This window comes from Oryza brachyantha, chromosome 1, assembly GCF_000231095.2.
Source record: "Oryza brachyantha chromosome 1, ObraRS2, whole genome shotgun sequence".
Classification (NCBI taxonomy): domain Eukaryota; kingdom Viridiplantae; phylum Streptophyta; class Magnoliopsida; order Poales; family Poaceae; genus Oryza; species Oryza brachyantha.
In genome coordinates, this window is record NC_023163.2 from 32,639,040 (window position 1) to 32,660,736 (window position 21,697).

Below are 21,697 nucleotides of genomic sequence, written 5' to 3' on the forward strand. Positions count from 1 at the left end.
ATTGAAATATAACTTTTACAATTTTTTAAAAAATATGATCATGAGTACACAATTTTTTTAAAAAAATATTACCATGAGTACACGTACTACTAGTTTGAGTTTTTTAGACAATGACATAGGTCGCGTTCGGCACTTCTCTTCATATCCCTACGTTCCCTTGTTTTTCGTGGGCACGTTTCCCGAACTACTAAGCAGTGTATTTTTACAAAAGAATTATAGGAAAGTTGATTTAAAAATCATATTAATCTATTTTATAACTTTTAATAATTAATTAATCATGAACTAATCTATTACTATATTTTCTGCGCTAGATAATTAATCCCTTCTTCCCCACACCGAACACTGCCATACTAGCCTAAGTTTAATTTGTCTTTTTTCTTACAACTTATATTTGAATATGTTTGTGGAGTGATATATTACATATTATTGTATTTTTTCAATTTGTTAAATAATTTTGTCAAAAATTTTTAGATGACATGGAAAAGACAAAAAAACGAGAGTTTAAAATTCGAAGTCGTAAACAGATTTGACACCTTACGGACCCAGATTCGGGGGGGCTTTCAGGACTTACATACATACATCAAGGACCCACACGTTGCGATGCCGTGTGGGTCCTTATGCATGTATGTAAGTCCTGAAAGCTACCAGTGATCGATGACGATCTAAATGGCGAGAAAGGGTTTGCATGCCAGCATGGTGATCTCGGTCAGCTCTGGATCCAGGCCGCTTCTCGCAGATCATGTGGCTGCCGCGTTTGTGGTGGACGAGAATGACATGCACAGACTGGACGTACTCCATCCTTGCTTGTTGGTGGTTGGGATTGGGATAGTACGTAGTGGGATCGATTTGGGGGGGGGGGGGGGGGGGGGGGGGGGTTTGCGGGAGGCAGGAGCTAGTGCCTCGGTTCATGCTGCATGCTGTGCATGAGGAGCTCAAGGCGTACTCAAGTCGCGTTTGTGCTTGCTAGCTATGGATGCTGCTGTGTTCTGCTCAGGCAGATCACATGGACGATCCATGCATTCTGATGCATGCAACAATGGGATGTGCACTCCAACGAAGATGGAATCATTCCACTTACACAGAAGACGTACACTTTTAGGACCTATTCTAAATGAGCAATTTTAACATCTTTGAGAAAATACATATAGATACCAAAATTTATTTTAGAAAATTTGTTACCACAAGACACAAAATATTTGATGCATTAAATTTCACGCTAGAAAAAATATGGTACCTCCGCCACTTTCTCAAGGATGACAAAAATTTCCCATTCTAAATATTTATAGCGAGTTCTTTTTCTCAAAAACGGATTGTACCAAATTGCTCACGTAAAATAAGGTAAGCTATTCGTGCATAATTAATTATTAATTATGTATCAATTCTTTGAAACTTGAGAAATGAGTTTATTTATGGTAAAATATAATGGTCTACTCTCTGTAGAATTACTATCATTTTGGATTACCTCGTTTTGCACGAGCAAATCGGATCAACCCGTTTTTGTCCAAACTAACTCGTCCTTAGTTCTCTAATCCATTCGTTTATAAATATCGGACTGTTTTGATCGCAAGTAAACAAACATTTTTAAGCAACAACACAATGATTATATCGTTTTTAGTGTAATACATTAGTAAACCAGTGATACAGCTTTAGTGCTAAATAATTGAATTATTTAAATTATATTGTTATTAAGGCGTGGTAACTCGAAGTTGAAACCGATAGTTATCTTTACATTTTTAGACGGAGGAACTACATTTTAGTCATAACCGTGACTTCTTGTGAGTCTCCGGTTCTTCGGAGAAAGGTCATGGCATTGTCAGGGTCCTTGCGGTTGTGGATGGAACTGATCTCCGTGTTCTTGACCGGACTGTATGCAACATTGGCCATTCGGTCTAGAGACCAGACTAGAGGCTAGCCGAGGTGGCCATGCAAAGCAGAGACTAGAGACTCAGACTACAGATTAGTTTGCGCTTCCTGTAATATATAATTCCTTCGTTTTATAGGATACAATATAAGTATTTTAATGTTTAAATCTCGTATTAAAATGCAAAATATTTTAATTCAATTGTATTACTTATCCCAGGGGCAGAACCAACCACGAGTCACGCCTAGAGCTCAAATCAATTAACTTGTTCTAAATCTCTATAAATTTAATATTTTTCTAAATTTTGTTTGAGCCCAAGCTGCTATAGGCCTGTATCCACCCCTGACCTATCCCACCAATCAATTCCATTCAAATTCCTCTAATTTTACCCTCATTCATTCAGAGGAGTTGTACTCTTATCTTTTAAACTTTAATCTATGATAAACAATATCAAAATATTTAAATGCTTTTTGGATACAAAATATTAGTATACAAGCAATTTTACATTAAAATTTTGGTACCTACTCAAATACCGTAAAACTGCTCTTTTATATATATATATTTCTGTGAAAAAAATATAGAACATCTGCAAGGACACTGCAAAGTTTCAGATCGATCTTTATACTAAGCCAACGATTAATGTTTCATTATTTTGTACAGCCCGGCCATGTATATAAATCGATCCATGAGAACTCTTAACTAATTCTAGCACAAGCACTCCTTGCTGGCTCATGTATATGCAAGCACTATGATTTTCGGCATATATATAAATTATCCGTATGCTTATTTTTCCTCTGTTTCTTTCTTTCTATGGTTGCTCAATCGCAGGGGACGTCCTTGTGGTGAGCGATGGCCTCATCTTGACGATCTGCTCGTCGTCGACGCCCATCCTCTTGGCTGACATGCCGGCCTCGAAGAAGCTCTTTACAGCGCCACGCATGTACGCGATGCCTTCCCTGACGTTCATCCTGTCCCTGATCATGTCCTGCAGGCCGCTCAGCTGGTGGTCCCCGTTGAGCACCGACGCGAGCTGCACGAGCTCCTGCTGGAACTCACTCAGCTTCGCCTCCTCGTTCGCCTCCGTCAGCCGTATCCTCGTCGGCATTGGGAGTTGCTCTGCGATCAAACGATAAATTTCAGTGGCAAGTCACCAACTTTTTTTCTGAAGATGCAGTATGCGACTGAGCCGGAGTCCTGCGTTGGCATCGCCGTCTTACCTGGGCAATCCGTCCTTGGCTCAGTTCTGGTCTGCACGACGCTCTCGAAGGTACCAGCCCAGGCGTCTCTTTTCGTCAAGAAATCCTGTGGCAGATCGAAGAGTTTCTTCACGGTCGCAGGGATCGACGAATGCTCGTATTCCGACGTCGAGGTTGGGCTTCCGTTTGGCCCGTGAACAACTGAAAACAACCACACAGTTGTCAGTTAAAACCACACCAAGTACAGTGGAGCTGAATCGGTTAGGTAGAGTCACTGACCGGTGCCCTTGTCGATCCAGGGGGAGATGGCGATGGTGGGAACACGGACGCCGAGGCGATCAAAGGTGAAGTTATAGGGCGGGGGGCCGACGATGCCGTCGGGGCTGGGGACGCCCTTGACGGGGGTGGCGACATGGTCGAAGAAGCCGCCGTGCTCGTCGTAGGTGATGAGCAGGAGCGTGTGGTTCCACTGCGGGCTGGCGCGGAGCGTCTCGTAGACCTCCTTGACGAGCATCTGGCCCTGGAAGACGTCGTGGGAGGGGTGGTCGTCGTTGGCGGGGTGGGACTTGGAGTCCATGTAGTGCTGCTCCACCACGGCGTAGTTGGGGAGGGCGCCGCGGGCGGCGTGGTCGCGGAACGCGCCGTGGAACGGGTGGAACTTGGTCAGGTACTTTAGCTTGCGCAGGTTGCGGTAGAAGAGCACCGCCGGCACGTCCTGGTAGTACACGCCGAACGACAGCCCGGCGTCGTGCACGTTGTCGAAGATCGTCCGCTGCGGGTACCCCTTCGCCAGCAACCTGCACGATCATCACGCACACCAGTTTAGTATAAAACATAGTGTAATTAGGAAAAAAATACCCGTCGCCAGATTAATTGTGTAAATTGAAATAAATTCCAGTACTCAATCACCACTTTCTTACTGTGACCAGCAGCAAAAAAACGTGAACTTTAGATGAACTGTACCAAATTTTGTCATAAAAATATATCTAGTGATATATATAGGCGGTCGCAATGATCATTCATCAAATCGGAGTACCCAAGTTGGGCCGAATCCTTGTAACGGCCCATAATAGAAGTGCAGAACATTCAGTGGAATCCTTCTGACTACGCACCTGACCGACCACACGGCCCATGCACCGACACAAGTCGCGGTTGGTGCTGTCACCGCAGTATACGTAGTTACTCCACTCACTTGTTTCTCGTTGCCTATCCCACCATCAGTGCCAGGTGCGTGTCGTGACTCCTGACACGTAAGTACTGTATTATCATACGATCCACGTCCACTGCTTGTCAGTGGCACTAAGGGTGCGTTTAGATTTCAAATATTTTTGAACAGATATCATGTTATGACCAGATATTAGAAATAGTTTTCGACACAAATGAAAAAACAAATTACGTATTTCGTTAAGAAACTATGAGATCAATCTTGAGCCTAATTAATCTATCATTAGTATATGTTGGTTACTATAGTACTTATGACTAATCATAGTCTAATTAGACTCAAAAGATTTCTCATGATTTTTCCTATAACTATGCAATTAGTTTTTTATCTATATTTAATGTTTCATTATATGTCTAAAGATTCGTTGCAATTTTTTGAAAAAAAATTAGGAACTAAACGAGCCTAACTCTCGCTTATTTAGCTGCGACCTGATGAACAGAGGTCGCCGGGACCACGGTCTCGACGTTGCGTGCCTCCTTCGCGCGACTCCTTTCACACGGACGGTGGATCAAACCGTCGAACCTTAGTGATTGAGTAATAATTTAATCCATGTTCGCCGTAATGCGCTAACCTGATGGATGGTCTGGAGCACGCGACAGCAAAAGCGAAAGGCAAAAAGCAAGCAAGCAGAATACTGCTATCAGAAAATTAACTAAGCAAAAGGCTGCCCGCCATCGACATACCCAGATTTGAGATCCGTGCTAATGTTGGTGTATTTTTTTTAGTTAGTACGACCGTACTGTCTAATGACCCTGGGTTGGCACTTGGCAGACATAATGAGTTTCGAACTGTAAATCTACGTATTTGTAAAAAAAAATTATAAAAAAATACTTATATAGTTTTATCGATTTAAAAACCAAGATTAAAAAATAAACTTTAGTAAAAAAAACCTGAATTAAATTTAATATTGAAAATAAAAAAAATTGACTTATTAGGCCGTCGATCTTTTCCCAACAAATCCTGACATAGTCTTGCTCTGATAGTGGCATAATCGGCATGTTTTTCTATCTTGGTGGGGCTGGCATGAGTCTGAGGTTAGCTGTTGCATTTGCAGAGCAAAGCAAGAGCATGTTCCTTTTGGATGAATTGTTCAGCTAACACAAGTTGATTAGGTCACCTGGGCAGATCGGGTGAGTGTTGGTTGGGTCCTACGATCTGGATACCATAATCTACGGGGGAAATGGCGCATCTGACGTATTTCCATTTTGAATAAGGATTTGGGCACAATCATCTTTGTGCTTCAGTGCATGGTAGGTGCAAGCTAGAACGTTTAGCGACCAACAGACTAGGGCTGAGATTGATATAACAGGAGGATGAAATTAAATGGACGATTTTTTGAGTTTGTGATAGCATATAAACAAATAGAATTAACCGCTACAAGATTGAAAATCTACTATAAAAATTATAAGATCATAACTGAATTGTTTAGCAATGGAAGCGTTTGAACACAACCTAGTTAAATCCGCCAGCGGCGAATCCAGGTTTCAGCTAGAGGGATGACTTATTTTATATCGACGAATCCAGTGAGTCCTTGCTCTAACCTGTGGCTGGATTCGTCGCTATTCATTTGCCTTCTTCCTCTCCTCTCCACTTATTTTCTATATGGATCCAGCGGGTAACAGGCTTAAGCCCCACAACATGAACGTTCTCCATTCCGTTCCTATGCTCTACTCTTATATAGAGAGCATATTCACAATGGCAGGCTAGTTATTTCATAAATGCTTCTCTTCTAGATTTTGTACAGCAAATCACGAAGCAGTAAGCACCGCCCAAACTAGGTGTATACAGTGAGTGCCTGTGTTTCTATATATAACTCTGCTAGTGTAGGAGAAGGAATAGGACAGACAACCTTGGCAATGTTTCCACTGTACGTCAGCAGAAGCTAGCTTCTGCCTGCAGCAGAGAATCCCCCTAATTACGTGTGGTGTAGTAGCGTTGTAGGCGTAAAATCGCCACGTGACTTTGACAAAGAAAAAAAGCGGTGCATTTTGCCCGCTAGTTGACAACTGATACCTGAACTTTGTGAGTTACCGGTACATTTCAAAATTCAGAACTACTCGTAGTATTTGTATTAGCTCAGATGACGTTCTAGAAGGTGCATTATACTAGCAGAACTATTAATTACCATACAAAAATTAAACGGTCTAAGCTAAACATGGCATCTTATTGTTACTATTTAGGCCGCATTTAGTGTTTTTTTTTGGGTGCGCATCTAGTGTGCAACAGCAGCTCTAGTGCGAATGCCGTGCATCCATCAATAATTTTGGCAAAGCAACCGACCGGATCCCATCAGCAGCAGCAGGTTGAAACGATTACGCGATGGAATCGATCACGGATCACGTACGACCACACGCAACGATCGAACCGGAATCGTTGAAAGAGATCACGCGGAATGAGAAAGAGGCGATCGAGAGCGAGGTGAATTTATTAGCAAGAGCACGTACTCTGGGTTGTTGCTGGTGGCGCCGCCGGAGGTGCCGGAGTGCACGAACAGTCGGTTGGGCTGCGTCGACGACGGCACGGACGCGAACCAGCGGTCGAACACGGCGAACTCCCGGACAAGCTCGCGGTACACCGAGACGCTGTCCGGCGAGAAGCCGTTCATGACGGCCGCCGTCATGTTGTCCCCGAGCGACCGCGCCTGCTGCACGAAGCCGTCCATCTTCGCCGGGCCGGACGCGTCGTCGGACCCGAATATCTGCTGCCGGATCTCCTGGAACGAGTGGCCCGGGTCCGGGTCGACGTACTCCGCGCCCTCGCCGAAGTAGACGCGCCCCGACGAGGGGTCGCTGGCGTTGGTCGGGTTCCACTCGGTGCCCGTCACGCCGTCGATCTCCGGGTTGAGCCGCTTCATCCACCCCAGCATGTGGTCGAACGACCGGTTCTCCATCACCACCACCACCACCGTCTTTATCGGGCTCGCCGCCACGCTCTGCCGCGCCACCACGAGGAGCGTCAGCACGGCCGCGACGAGGCCGAGCCTTCGCCGCCGCCGGCCGCCGCCGCACAGAACCGCCGCCATTGATTCCGAGCTAAAGCTCTCTCTCGAAGTGGAGAGTGGCGAGAGGCGCGGTCGGATTGGGGAGTGAGTGTGGTGGTCGGATGGACCCCGCTCTCGCTCCCTCCTCGCTGGTGGCGTGACGTTTTATTTGTATACGCTGTCTGGCTGTGGACTGCCATGGACTGAGTCCACCGTGCGTGCGTCGTCCACTCGTGATAGAAATTAGAATCACCTATCTATATGTAGCAAAAGTTTATTCTTCATCAATTCCTCCTTATCTGATCACAATTCACAAGCCAACCGCTATGAAATTAAATTCTCCTACCTGCATGACTTCGCCTCTTTAAATGTTTGGCAGGTATTTCCAGAGCACATCTATATTTGCTACCATGATATCATCTTAACGGTTAGGCATTTTTAGTGATTTGAAAATATTACACATTTCTTTTGTTTGTACAGAAAAAAAAGGAGTTTGAACATTTTTTACATGACGAAAACATGTAGAATGACATTAATTGCCTACCACTCGTACTGCTGGTATTCAGCATTTTCGCCGTACAATATATTTTTCACTACTTGTACTTATGTAAATCGTATTCTAAGTATGATTTAGCATTGCTAAATAATTTTTGATAATTGACGCATATAGGGCCTTTTACATGTATATATAGGCGTCGATGACACATTACTTTCTAATGAAGTAATTTATTTTATGTATTTTGAGTTGTTTCTACTCTACCAAATTGTTCAGATATAATTTTAGTTGAAAAATCTAGCTAGTTTTTATGTTGATAATCAGTTTTGTAACTTTTATATCTCAACAAGCACCCCTGAAAATTTACCTGTGCGTTCGCCCCTTCCCTCCGATTTTAAAATAGATGGTAAATTAACTTATTATATATATATATATATATATATATATATATATATATATATATATATATATATATATATAACAAAACTTACTTCATATACATGTTGTTAACATGACCATAAATTTGACTCCAAATTTAAGTTTGAAATTTTAAATTTTGACCGATAAGGATAAACAAAAGCAAAAAGATGAGTGCGATGATTATTTATCCTATTAAAAATTACAATATTATTTCATTTACTGTAGTTTGTTATTAAAGATATTTTAAGCATAACTTATATTTTTATACATTTGTGCAAAATTTTAATAAGACAAATAATCCAAAGTACTCCCTCCATCCCAAAATGTTTGACGCCGTTGACTTTTTTATACATGTTTGACCGTTTTTTTTATTAAAAAAATTACTTAATTATTTATCATTTTTATATCATTTCGTGTATTGTTAAATATATTTTTATGTATATATATAACTTTATATATTTGATAATTTTTTTGAATAAAACCAATGGTCAAACGCATATAAAAAAATCAACGGCGTCAAATATTTAAGGACGGAGGCAGTATATCTTAAAAATTAACAATGTTATCGATTAAAAACCAAATAGAGTACTTCGAGTAGATTTTTATGGTGAAATGGATTTTTGTATGGGCTTAAGAGGTCCATTTACTGACTTTAAAGATAAAGGAAAAACACACGTGAAAATAGTAATTCGAAGAATCAACGTTCATTACTAGTTACTCGTATAACTGATCATCTGTCAACGACAAATATAGAATTTCTCAAAGCATAAACACATGTGATGTAGTATTGTCTTCTTATGCCATTAAACCCTGTGCAGTTTTGATTCTAAATAGAATAGCACTCCACCGTATTTCAATTTTCTTATTTATGGGTCGCTGTTGTGCAAGCGGCGAAGGCGGTGGGGTGGGAGAGGGGTGAAGACGAGAGGGTGACGGACGTGGTGGTGCATCGTGGACGACGTTCAGAAATCAGAACGAGCTAGCGGTCACGTTTGTAGGTGGTCTGTTCCTTGGGACTATAGCTAATGGGAACATGCGTGCCGCTGTCGTTGGTCAGGTAGCCGCTGCCGAACAAAGCCGCGCTCTGCCATTCTGCATACAAAAAACAACCGCCCGCGCGTGCTGCAGGCAGCAGGCTTCTTGCTTGCGATACATCCGAAAGGATCATGCCGAGGGCTTTTTAGTTTTAAATTTTTTTTATATTTTCATGGTAGAGGTTTGATCGGATATTAAATGAAGTTTTTGACACGAATAGAAAACAAATTCCATAGCTTACCTGACAACCGCAAGACGAATTTTTTGAGCCTACTTAATCATCATTAGCACTTATGGGTATTGTAGCGCTTATAACTAAATATGGACTAATTAGACTCAAAAGATTCGTCTCATAATTTATCCCATAGTTATGTAATTTATCACAATGTTCAAGATTTGATAGGATGTTTTTTGAAAAAAAAATTAAAAAACTAAACGGGCCATAAAACCGGAGAAAACTCTTTCTATTAGAAAACTCTTCCATTAGAGAAGACACGAGAGTCTCTTCGCCGAAAATGATATCGATTATATGAGTGCGAATATATATCTTTGTTTCGTGGATCCGTTATATGCGCGTTAATCTGATGTATGACAGAATGTGGGCGCTGTCGTGATGCCTTGTCCTTCCCGCAGAAATCATTCCCGTGGAGCTGTCAGCAGAAACGGTACGCCCGTGCAGTGCCGTGCACGGGTAGCTGCTGGTTATATTTCTTCCTTTGATCCATTGCTGCCTCAACTGACAACGAGGTATGGGGCATCGCATAGCACAGCACAACACCGCGAGATTTGACTTTTTAAAAGCTTCATAGATTAATACTCCATTTAATTGTTTTATCCTATCTTACGGCTGGTTATCGATTTGATTTATATTTTGTTCGAGAACACAATACAACGCATACGCTCACAACGTACGAACACTCTCTTCTAAAAACGCCCGTACACAAACCTCCCTATGAACACCTCCGAATTCCGGCCGACAAATCTAAAGGATCCCGAAGTCACCACACGCGTCTCGTTATCGACGGACACATCGATTTCTACTGAAAGCACAAAGCCGTTAAAAAATCTTAAAAAATTCGCTACAACGAGAAGTCATACTTACTACTGTCATATAAATAATTTAACAACTAAGAAATTAGCAAATCATTAAATTCATTCAGCACAACAGTGTCTGGTGAGAAAGCTAGCACCAGTTACCAGCCGGGCCGTGCCTTTTTTTTCTCTGTGCGGGAACGGCACAGCGGCACACAGCATGGACGTAGTGTCATGTGATGTCTGTATCACTGTATGTATCCAGTGCACAAAAAGGGAGGCTAGATTCGATCGGACGGTTTCCATTCCCACGTTACTTGTCGATCAGCGTTTCTCACTACCGCCGTTCGTTACTAGCCGAAATTGAATTATAGTATATTTGAGCATATATATAGCAAATTCTCAATTGAAGGAGCACATTTTGTAATTGAAATACATCCACCATACATCTATCTAGGTATACATGTATTGCGACCGACCTATATATATACGGTCGTCAAAGATAACTACACAGGTCCATATGACTTGAGAGCAGAGATTGAGTAACCAGCCCTTTTCTTTAACGAATCATATTGTTTTCTGATATTTTTGGAAAGGTGACCAAGTCTCGTCGTTTGTCGTGTTGTTTCTGATTATGTTTGTAAGTAAAAAAATTAAATTTTTAACCTTTGAATCTTAGTTTTAGATGGATAAGAACATATGTATAAAGATTTTATTTATAAATTATTTTTTATTTATAAATATATCGTTTAGTTTTTTTTCGTTACGAGCTAAACGATCGCCCATGTGATTATGCTTAGTACGATGTGGGCGCATGAGCTGCCGAGGGATGGACTTTAAGGTACGTGCATGTAAGGCCTTGTTTAGTTCCTATTTTTTTTCTAAAAACATCATATCGATTTTTTGGATACCTAAATAAAGCATTAAATATAGATGAATAAAAAACTAATTCCACAGTTACGGAAGAAATCTTGAGACGAATCTTTTGAGCCTAATTAGTCCATGATTAGCCATAAGTGTTACAGTAACCAACATGTGCTAATGACAGATTAATTAGGCTCAAAAGATTCGTCTCGCGGTTTTCAGGCTAGCCGTGAAATTCGTTTTTCATTCGTATCCAAAAACCCCTTCCGACGTCTGGTCAAACATTTGACGTGATACTTCTTAAAAAATTTCTTAATCTAAACACCCCCTAAACATATACTACCCTTTGATTTATTTTGGTTGACACCTTTGACTTTTTATCTACGTTTGACCTTCGTCTTATTAAAAAATATATAATTATTAACTATTTTATTATAATTTGGTTTATTATTAAAGTAACTTTAAGTATTATTTATAATTTTGTATATTTGAATATTTTTTTATAAGACGAAGGATCAAAATATAAATAAAAAAATCAGCGGCGTAAAAAAAAACAGAGGAAGTATGTGTGCTGTTCTCCAACAGGGGGTGATTTATGGGGTACTTAATAAAAAAAGTCAAGCGTTATATTATAAACAAAAGTAATTTAAAAACAAAACTTTTACATAAATATTTTATTGATATAAAGTTAATATTAAAAAATAAACTGTAATAAAAAACCTAAAAATACACTTTGAATGGGTATGGCCAAAAAGAAACATCGAATTGCATGATTGCCTATCACTCTCAGCAGCACTGTCGAAGCCGCGAACCAATTAAGCCGCGCACTGCGCAAGCATCGTATCGTTGTCAACTTCCTGTTTAAATCTCCTTGCATAACAGGCAGGGAGGCAAAGCAACGCAAAAGAAAAAAAAAACAAAGCTAGCTGGTAGCCATTTTATCTTGTGGACCACGGTGTATATACGCAAAATAAAACGATGTTACTCCAGTTAGGTTGGTGGCATGTCAACCTCTCGAATCCATAGATTTCAAAAAAAAAAACCTCTCGAATCCTCTTTTCCGTCGGTGTCCCCGGTGATCTTCGTAGACGCCCGCGGGCCGCCGTCTTGGAAATCCCGCTCCGGTCTCGCGGCCCAGCACTCTCGCTCCTCGGAATCCTGATCCGGCCCACCAGAATCTGCACTGCATCCGGCCCAGTAGGAGACCAAGGCGTGAGACGGGGAGGAGCTCTCTAGTGGGGTTTGGTTGGCCCACACTGTAGGCACGGACAGATAGCACCAACTCTGCTGGGCCTTCAGATCGGTAAAGACAAGCTGTATGCCATCATCAGTTCGTCACAACGCACGTGTATGTGTACAAGCTTCAACAAAAAAAAAAAAAGCACGTGTGTACATGCACGACTGACAAATCCCATTGATAAATCCAAGAACTATGTACACCAGATCCCGTTAACAAATCAATCAACGAACAAACTATGTGTAGATCCAATCAACAAATGGATGAACACACTATGTATAAATCCCATTATTAACAAATGAAATGAATGAACAAACTATGTATAAACACCTACTGCTACTGTACCACCAAGCAAGAGAGCTGACCCTGTTCAACCCCTAAAGTGAAACTGTATATACACGATCCCACTTGGCCCTGCAAGAACACTAGTAGTACAGATGTTGTTGATGGAGCAATGGAGGGATGGATCAGTATAGTAGTAGCTGCTGCATCAGGCGTTCATCATGATCTTGAACTCGTCGAAGCTGAGCACGCCGTCGCCGTTGAGGTCGAACCTGCAGATCATGGCGCGGCAGTCGTCGATGTCCTGCTCCGACCCCAGCCTGCGCAGCATCCGCTTCAGGCTCGTCGGCGTGATGCACCCTTCCCCTTCCATCTCGTACATGCCGAACGCCTCCCGGAGACCGCTGGACCGCTGCTCCTCCTCCTCCGCCGCCTCCGCCGCCTGCACCAGCCGCACGAACTCGGCCTCGCACAGCAGCCCGTCGCCGTCGGCGTCCACCGACCACACCAGCTGCTCCGCCTCCTCGCCGGACACCTCCTCGCCGAGCGTCGCCTTCATGCACACCCGCAGCTCCGCCGCGGAGATCTTGCCGTCGCCGTCCTGGTCGAACGCCGCGAACAGCGCGCTGGGCTCGCACGGCGACGACGCAGCATGAACCATTGTCTCGATCGACCTGGCCTGAATCCTGAATTCCTGATCGAAGCAGACGTTTAATCGGAGCTGCTAGCTAGGGCGCCGATGGATTATGGATTACTGCTTCGACGTACGTTGCTGCGAATGGTGGTGAACGTACAGAAACCATGCGTGTGTGTATATATATGCAGGCGCCTACGCGGGAAATGTTTCAGTTTCGAAGCTTCACGGCAGCGCGAGAAGATGCCAGAAGGGATCGTCGTCGTTGCGGTCGCCGGCGTGGCCATGGCGATTGCCGCGTGTTTTGTTTTGACCGGCAGCTTAAAATATTATCGTAGTCCACACAGGCGCACGGACATGTACAGTGGAAAGAAAAAAAAAGAAAGAAAGAAAGTCGCGATGAGTTGAATTAGGAGGTAGAGGTTAGGAGCGTGGCAATTGCGTGGCGTGTGCGTGAGTACGTCGTCGTGGATGACGGCGCGCGCGGTGGAAGAGACGGGGAAATTGTCGCGAGGCGAGGGGGATAAAAATTTCGTTTTTGTTGGCGTGTTCGGTCCGACTTGGCATTGGCCAAGCGTGGGCCCGGTTCGAGGAGCTCGTCTGATTGGCTGGGAAGCTTCCGCCGGCACAACGTTGTTTGCTAGCAGTCGACCCAACAAGCCAGATCCACACAGTACTATTTACACGTGGACGTCATTTCGCTATCGTGTCGCCGTCGTTGAGCGCTAATCATCAGTAGTTTAGTATTATCTTCGTCCCATAATAACCTCGTTTTTCGTTTTTTCGTGTCTAACGTTTGACCATTCGTTTTATTTGAAAAATTTATTTAAAAACTTAAAAAGATTAGTCACGTATAAATTACTATTAATATTTTATCATCTAGTAATACATATTAATCAAAAAAAATTCAAATAAGACGAATGGTCAAATGTTAGACACGGAAAAACGAAAAATAAAATTATTATGGGACGGAGGTAGTATGGTCATATGGCCTATTCTTCTTTTCTGCAGATTTTGGATTTTTTTAATTGACATGTTTAAAGTTAAACCTTAATTTCGTTGCAGCTAGTTTATTCATTTATACCTACTATATAAAAAAAGTTAGATACTATCTCCCTCCCATAATAACTTTATTTTTCGATTTTTTTCTAACCGTTTGATCATTCGTCTTATTTAAAAAATCATATAAAAACTAAAAAAAATAGTTACACATAAAGTACTATTCATGTTTTAACATCAAGTAGTAATAAAAATATTAATTACAAAAAGTTCAAATAAGATGAAGAGTCAAAACATTACACCTAAAAACTGAAAAATGAAGTTAATATGGGACAGATGTAGTAATATATACTCCCATCTTTTTAAGGTTGCAACTGTTTGGAAGCTAAAACTTTGATTTTTGAAAATTATTTTTAGAGTTAATTTTGTGCTTATTCTATCATGTTTTATTTTACAGTATTTATTTTGCATCGCTATTGACACATGTATAAGAAATTTACTCTTAAACTATTTTACATTTACAAATAAGTTATTTTGCTTTTCTACCCAACGGCGAAATAATTGGAGCCATGAAACCAAAGACCTTCGTGTTACACGTGGCAGAGGTTTTAATGGACGATTTATAAAAGGTACCAGCAATATTTTGTCTACCCTTTCACGATTGGTATTTACTTGCAAAACTCAACATTCTGAATTAGTCACAGATAAGGAAATATTATATGCAGGTTAATTGGTGAGTTCCCATCAAAACAAAAAAGTGGCTAAAATATTGTAGCTTCATGAAGGCATTGAAACGTCATGCTTACAACAATACAAGGCGTTACTCTTTCTGAAGTCTGAATCTATAAAATGCCTGCAGCGTTCAACACAAAATCATATTGCCGCCGACGCAGAGGACGCGGCCGGCATGGACGGCAATGGCATATGCGGCGGCTGGGAGAGGTAAGCGGTGGCCGGTGGACATGTCACCACGCGTAAATGAGAGGTGGGATCGGAAGAGGAGGACGGCGGCGGCGGCGACGCGTCTCCGCCGATGGCCAGGTCCTCTATCTTTTTCTTCTGGAACAGAGTACAGAGACTTCACAAAATCGATAGTACTTCTCCATGTATAAATGTTTGAGATTGGCTAGTTTAAAATTAAACTACCCAACGTCATACAAAAAGTGTATTTAATAATAATGCTTAAAGTGTATTTAATAATACGTCAAATCATGACAGAATAAATAATAATTATATAAATATTTTAAATGAGATGATAATATATACTAAAAAATCTTCAAATAAAAAACCGGATGAAATGCCAAACAATACGTACTACCATTTCCATTTCCGGAACCTAACTAATACTTAGTTGTTTCCATTTCCTCATCTTCTTATGGCTCAAATCCCTTTTTCATATCCACGGCAGGCTTTAGGTACGCTTTAGTTTTAAATCATTAAAGATATGCTCGACCTCGGAGTTATTATAACAACGAAGGCCGATCAGTGCCATCTTATCTTATCGAGATTTGCTCCGGCCCAATAAAAAGTATCTTGAGGTATCAAATCGTTTTCACCATTAGATCTAGCTGAGTAGGATACGCACCCTTAGATTGATGATAAGAAATAATTTGATACCGCTATGTACCGATACCTCAAGATACTTTTTATTACTTTTTATTGAACTGAAGCAGATCTATGTCTCATCGGAGCATCGGGCCATCATCATGGTCTTGAACTCGTCGAAGGTAAGAACCCCATCACCGTTCATGTCGAACCTGCACATCATGGACTGACACTCCGCAATGTCCAGGCGCATGCCCAGCTTGCTCAGCATCAGCTTCAGGCTCAACGGCGTGATGCACCCTCTCCCTTCCATCTCGTACATCCCGAACGCCTCCCTCAGGCACCTGCACTTGTCGTCGCCGTCGTCTTCCTCATCATCCACCTCCATTTCTCTCACCAGCCTCGCGAACTCCTCTTCGTCCAGCAGCCCGTCGCCGTCGGTGTCCGCCGACGCCATGAGCGCCTGGACTTCGTCCGCGTCGTCGGACATGTTCTCGCCTAGCGCCGCCTTCGCGCAGAGCCGCAGCTCGGTGGCGGAGACCTTGCCGTCGCCGTCCTGGTCGAACGATGCGAAGACTGAACTCACCTGAGGCAGCATGTTCGCCCTCGCTTAACTACAGATCAAGATTGGTTGAGAACTTGAGATTTGGGATTAACTATAGTTGATTAGCTATGACTATGAAGCTTGTTGTTTGATAGTTCGGGCGTTTGAGGACATTCCGAGAAACGGTTGTTTGGCGGTCATTTCGTGAGAATTTGGAAAAGCTCTAAAACCCAGCTTCTTTGGCTTCTGTTTTCTTAGTTCATTTTCTAGAATCAGAAGCTATGAATTGTTTGGAACAGTTTCTGATATAAGTAGTTTTTCAGCTTTTAAACAAAAGCTACAGCTGAAAAAAAACTCACCCAAACATGCCCTTTATCTACACTGGTACTTATAGTTGAGCCTCTTGGCAATGATGAATGAGCAAATTAACTGGGAATACTATCAGATTAAGTTCAGTAATTAGATTAAGGGAATAACAGTAGCAAGTAAACCTTTTTGCCTCGCAAAAGTTGTGAACTTTCTTTGACTAAGAGAGAGGACGGCACTTTTAAATAATCGTACATGATTTACCCGAAAAATAAATTTGCACACGGATGTTGAACACAGCGCTGACCTATCTTGTCAAAAAATAAGCAGTCATATAATATTGCTTCCAGGTTTTCGCTTATCGTGATAACCATGATAATTGCCTAAACCACTCTCAGGACATGATAACGATATAATGCGATTTTGTTCAAAATATAGTGAGAGTTCAAAAGTTTAAAAAAAGAAAAAAAATTATGTTGTTATATAATGATAACCATGCCGTATATCGCTATAAGCACGTCCCATCGCGTAGTTTTTACACTAAAACCGTGTGATTATTAATATCGTGGAAATTACCGTGATTATCGTTTTAGCCGTGATTATTATTATTGCCAAAACTGCCATGATAATCAACTGATATCACATGATTTAACCACCTAAACAGTAACTATTTTAAAAAAAGATTAAACTTAAATTCGTGGAATTTCTCCGTGATTGTTGCCGTGAAACCCTGCTTCCACTAGGCCTTCCGACGAAATGATCCACAGCAAGAACTTTCACACATACTGGGACACACATACACACTGCGGATTCGATCATTCCAATTCCATAATCTATAGCTACCTACTTCCAGAAAAGTTGGATCACACACATTACCCAGAAAGGACTTCGTCAGCACTGCCGGCCGCGAGCGACAATGCTCGCCACGTCAAACTCTTGGGGACATACAAGCAATAATCTAGTGTCAGCGGCAAGCCAGAACACCGACGCGCGGCGCGACGAGGTCCTCTCCTAGCTTTCTTTTGGAATCGGCTGGGCGTTGCCGGTATAAAATACTGTCGTTTAATATGGCCTCCTGTTAAATTGACACTATCAACTGACTCATTCCGTCAGGCTCAGAAAACTATCATCGCAACCAACCCTTGCCTTGAATTTTATCAACACATCATGCTGTAATCTTGTATAAAAACACATCTAGTGGAGCACGAGTGGCATTGCATTGCAGAATCTCCTTGCAGCATTCAGAGCAATTCTGAACTTGTTAGGTTGCACGCAGCTGGAGAAGATGGCGGCCGCGACAGCTGAGTTCAGGCGCGTGTTCACAGCGTTCGACCGCGACGCCGACGGCAAGATCTCGGCGGCGGAGCTCCGGCTGTGCATGAAGGCCGCGCTCGGCGAGGACATGTCCGCGGAGGAGGCCGAGGCGCTCGTCTCGTCGGCGGACGCCGACGGCGACGGGCTGCTGGACGAGGAGGAGTTCACGAGGCTGGTGCAGCTTGGAATGGACGAGGAGGAGAGGTGCAGGGGGCTGAGGGAGGCGTTCAGGATGTACGAGATGGAAGGGGAGGAACGCATCACTCCGGTGAGCCTGAAAAGGATGCTGAGCAAGCTCGGCTCGCATCAGGACATCGAGGAGTGCCAGGCCATGATCTGCAGGTTTGACCTCAATGGAGATGGAGTCATCAGCTTTGAGGAGTTCAAGATCATGATGGAAGCGTAGCATATTGATGACACGATGTACTGCTTCTTAATTAGTGCAATATGTATAATCATTCTATATTTGTATGATGATAAATTTTATGGTTCTTAAGAAAGTATAGGTAGACGTCAAATTTTATACTAAAACGTTTGTTAACTTAAAGTACAAAATTCTTAGAGGTATCAATTTTCGTAATAAAAAAAATTATGGTAACTCCTAGTTACAATATAAAATTTGGTAATTTCTAATATCTCAATGACTATAAAAATTTAGGGCAACTCTCCGGTGCATATTACTGGTAGTATTATACTACCATTAGAAAAAAATGTATTTTATACTTTGTTATTTACTTGATTAACAGTATTTTTTAATTTTGTTTTTTTTGCAATAAAGATCACAATGAAAAGGACGATATTACCCCTTCAAATTTCTAATTATTGGTAGTATAATTTAATCATGGCCGTCGGATAAAAATAGATCAGTGGTATTGATTTAAATTCTACTACCATTAAAATGTACCCAGTCCGCCACAAAAACTTATATTCCTATATGTTAATTTGTCATGAATTAACCATTTCATTCACTAATAATATACGCGACCATTTCATTCATCTCACATGCGCCGCTCGTGCCTGCCGCTAGGAGTGGCAGGCGCCTCCCGTTCCTCTGCTGCAGCCACAGCCAGTCCCCTCTTCCGGTCTTCCCCTTTTTGGTGTCGGCGTCGCTTCAGATTACCTCGCCTTGACCGAAATGTGACCGGCGCGACGGCCGCAAGAAGGGAGGAGGAGGAGGAGAAGGCCGGTGGGTCATGGTGAGGGAGAGCCCAGGTTCTTTCCACTGCCTCTCTTCCTCAATACTCATCCAGAAAATTCTTCTGGATTCGTGTGGTTTGGTTGGCCTTGGCTCTTTTCATAAACATAGTAGTAGTAACTGTTGTCATACACACCAATGTACTCCATTTATTCCATCAGATTGTACCAAACACATATGAGAAAATTTTCCTCCGAAAAATTGTAATAATTTTGAAAATTCGGTGCAGTAAGAATAGAGTGTCCACCACTCAAACAAAGGCACTGGTTTCCCAACAGATCAGGTTTGTCCTGAACTTTTATTTAAAATACTTACATGACCACCCAAGTTAACCTTGATCCGGACGTATACTCTCCGTCAAAAAAAAAAAATCAATTCCTAGACAAGTCGTTGTCCATACCAAAAAAATAACTCTTGAAGGGAGTAGATGGTTTGATGTCCAAAGCTTGTGCATAGAATTTTTATTTCGTTTTGTTAGGAAATTGCTTTGGTCTCCATGCAAGAGAATATCGTGTAAGCTAAACAAGGTTATTGGCCGGATTCCTGTCCTTGTGTTGCCTTTTCTGCTTGCCTTCTGACCTTGCTCCCTGCAGAGGCAATGCCATTATCCTTGTCCTACACAAGGAACATGGCTATCTGCCGCACATATAAATTGTACCGGCTCTCCAGATCTCTTGTTGTTAGGACAGACTATCTCTGGTCATTTTGTCCACGACCACAACAATGGAGAAAGAGAATCCTGAGGTGAAGAAAGGTACGAGTATGATGAGCCATTTTTGGGGTGATGGGCACCCCTTTCTTTTTTTTTCTTTGTCAAATCGTTTTCATTGTCGATTGCGAGATCGTGTCGCCTGTCGAAATGTCCACTCGTTTTTTAGCAAGAAAAAGAAGTGGGCTTTCTGTTTTTTTGGTAGCCTGCGCATTTCGACATTTATGAGACATAAACTTTTGAATGGAAGTAATGACATTTCAATCTCAAAGATGAAGATCAGATTCAGACTGCTCTGGTGAGCGAGAAGGACGAGAGTCAGACAGCGGAGAAGGGCCAGAAGGATCAGAGTCAGGCTGTCGTGAAGAGTGAGAAGGTTGATACAGAGAAGCTTATTCAGTTCATGGAAGAACGCTATGATAAATATGTTGCCAATGTACAGTCCTTCGATGATTTCTACCACGCCATCGTTGAGCTTATCGAGTAAGTTCGGTGACCACCTTCAGTCTCAAACCAAAGCTCTGGTTTCTGGGTTCATGATCCTTGTCGTGTGCATTCAGTCGAGCTGCATTCATTTTGTTAACAAATTTTGTCTTTTTTCAGAAAGTTTTGCGAGGAGCGTGGTCAGGTGCAGTACAAGATACCGACGAGAGATGCACTTGAGCAAGCGTACAAGGTGAGCAGCAATATACTATATCATCTATTTTCTAGCAAGTACTCGTTCCGGTAAAAATATTTATTGTGTAGGACACTTTAGAAAATTTAGGCCATTAATAATTTCTTAAATGCTTAGTTTTATTATACAAGATTTATTAATAGAAGATGGATTATATACATAGATTTTTCTCAAAAAATATTATCATAACATCATAAATTTATTATATTATGTAAATTTACTTTAACATAGAATCGTTCATGGAAATTTTAAAAGCTTGAGTAAGGCTATATCTTAATCCAATTTAGGATTTTTGTGGGCATGCTTTTTAAACTCATAAACATTATCTTTTGCACAAAAATTTTCTATATAAAAGTTTGTTATATGATCTTTCTAAAACAATATTTCTAGTTTTATTCTTAAAATATCATATAGTACTTTAATCCTTCACTATTAGGTATCTTAAACACTTCAAAATAATAATCTAAACGATAATAAATATTTGTTACCTATGGGAGTAAGTCTTAATGCTAGAGCATGATAGTGTCGGTCTGAGCTTGAGTTGGTTGTCTGTCTGGTGTTGTACGTGGTGCAGAAGCATCACACGGCGGAGGGGCAGCTGAAGAGGGAGGAGTTCATAAAGATCGGCAAGGAGGTGATCAGGCGCGACAGCTTCACCCTGGGCAAGGCGACCGTGGACTTCATCACGTACCTGTTCGGCGCCCCGCTGTGCGCGCTCGCGGCGAAGAGGATCCTCCCCAGCCTGGGCTGGCTCTCCGACGACGTCGTCATCCCGCTCGCCACCTCCGGCTCCGTCTACTATCTCATCAGGACCAAGCAGCTCTGAGACACTACGGGTTTATTTGGAGAGCTTTAGATTCTGAGAAACAGCTACTTGGTATCCAGCTTCTGAGAATCTGAAAAAGCTCCTAAACCCAGCTTCTCGATTCTGGATTCTTAGTTCATTTTCCAGAATATGTAACTACAGATTCTCAGAAGCTGTGGACCGTTTGGGGCAGTTTCTGCGAAAAGCTGCAGCTGGGAGAAGTTCCCCCAAACAGGCCCTACAGCCACAGCCCAACTCAACAAGACAACACTAGTGCATAGATATGAATGAATTTGTTCAAAAGAGAGAATTAATCAAAACAGTAGGAGTAAATAAAATGAGAGA

General features: G+C 42.0%; 5 protein-coding genes across 5 annotated transcripts; 2 read left to right on the top strand and 3 right to left on the bottom strand.

Annotated features, from left to right (window-relative positions):
- Nucleotides 1–2,454: 2,454 nt before the first annotated feature.
- On the bottom strand, nt 2,455–7,389 carry LOC102721885 (non-specific phospholipase C2-like). Its single transcript, XM_006645313.3, has 4 exons — nt 6,724–7,389; nt 3,337–3,854; nt 3,079–3,258; nt 2,455–2,977 (listed from the first exon to the last, which is right to left on the bottom strand). Exons 1-4 carry the CDS (start codon nt 7,299–7,301, stop codon nt 2,670–2,672), a joined length of 1,584 nt encoding a protein of 527 aa, XP_006645376.1. The 5' UTR covers nt 7,302–7,389; the 3' UTR covers nt 2,455–2,669.
- A 5,117-nt stretch (nt 7,390–12,506) lies between these two features.
- Nucleotides 12,507–13,392, bottom strand: LOC102721602 (probable calcium-binding protein CML31). Its single transcript, XM_006645312.2, has one exon. It carries the CDS (start codon nt 13,284–13,286, stop codon nt 12,834–12,836), a length of 453 nt encoding a protein of 150 aa, XP_006645375.1. The 5' UTR covers nt 13,287–13,392; the 3' UTR covers nt 12,507–12,833.
- Nucleotides 13,393–15,933: 2,541 nt separating this feature from the next.
- Nucleotides 15,934–16,401, bottom strand: LOC102712046 (putative calcium-binding protein CML23). The gene has a single exon (XM_006646628.1). The coding sequence runs from the start codon at nt 16,399–16,401 to the stop codon at nt 15,934–15,936; it is 468 nt and encodes a 155-aa protein (XP_006646691.1).
- Nucleotides 16,402–17,938: 1,537 nt separating this feature from the next.
- Nucleotides 17,939–18,522, top strand: LOC102721322 (putative calcium-binding protein CML19). The gene has a single exon (XM_006645311.2). It carries the CDS (start codon nt 17,939–17,941, stop codon nt 18,371–18,373), a length of 435 nt encoding a protein of 144 aa, XP_006645374.1. The 3' UTR covers nt 18,374–18,522.
- A 1,336-nt stretch (nt 18,523–19,858) lies between these two features.
- On the top strand, nt 19,859–21,458 carry LOC107305075. Its single transcript, XM_015841560.2, has 4 exons — nt 19,859–19,916; nt 20,144–20,354; nt 20,475–20,547; nt 21,122–21,458. Exons 1-4 carry the CDS (start codon nt 19,886–19,888, stop codon nt 21,371–21,373), a joined length of 567 nt encoding a protein of 188 aa, XP_015697046.1. The 5' UTR covers nt 19,859–19,885; the 3' UTR covers nt 21,374–21,458.
- Nucleotides 21,459–21,697: the final 239 nt, after the last annotated feature.

Excerpts from the sequence above, each read along its gene's own strand:
- LOC107305075 (XM_015841560.2), top strand. The coding sequence starts at position 19,886 with ATGGAGAAAGAGAATCCTGAGGTGAAGAAAG. Across the intron at positions 19,917-20,143 it reads GAATCCTGAGGTGAAGAAAG|ATGAAGATCAGATTCAGACT; the intron begins GTACGAGTATGA and ends TCAATCTCAAAG. Across the intron at positions 20,548-21,121 it reads CACTTGAGCAAGCGTACAAG|AAGCATCACACGGCGGAGGG; the intron begins GTGAGCAGCAAT and ends TACGTGGTGCAG.
- LOC102721602 (XM_006645312.2), bottom strand. The coding sequence starts at position 13,286 with ATGGTTCATGCTGCGTCGTCGCCGTGCGAGCCCAGCGCGCTGTTCGCG.
- LOC102721885 (XM_006645313.3), bottom strand. The coding sequence starts at position 7,301 with ATGGCGGCGGTTCTGTGCGGCGGCGGCCGGCGGCGGCGAAGGCTCGGC. Across the intron at positions 3,855-6,723 it reads GCCACCAGCAACAACCCAGA|GTTGCTGGCGAAGGGGTACC; the intron begins GTACGTGCTCTT and ends ATGATCGTGCAG. Across the intron at positions 3,259-3,336 it reads CTGGATCGACAAGGGCACCG|TTGTTCACGGGCCAAACGGA; the intron begins GTCAGTGACTCT and ends GGTTGTTTTCAG.
- LOC102721322 (XM_006645311.2), top strand. The coding sequence starts at position 17,939 with ATGGCGGCCGCGACAGCTGAGTTCAGGCGCGTGTTCACAGCGTTCGAC.
- LOC102712046 (XM_006646628.1), bottom strand. The coding sequence starts at position 16,401 with ATGCTGCCTCAGGTGAGTTCAGTCTTCGCATCGTTCGACCAGGACGGC.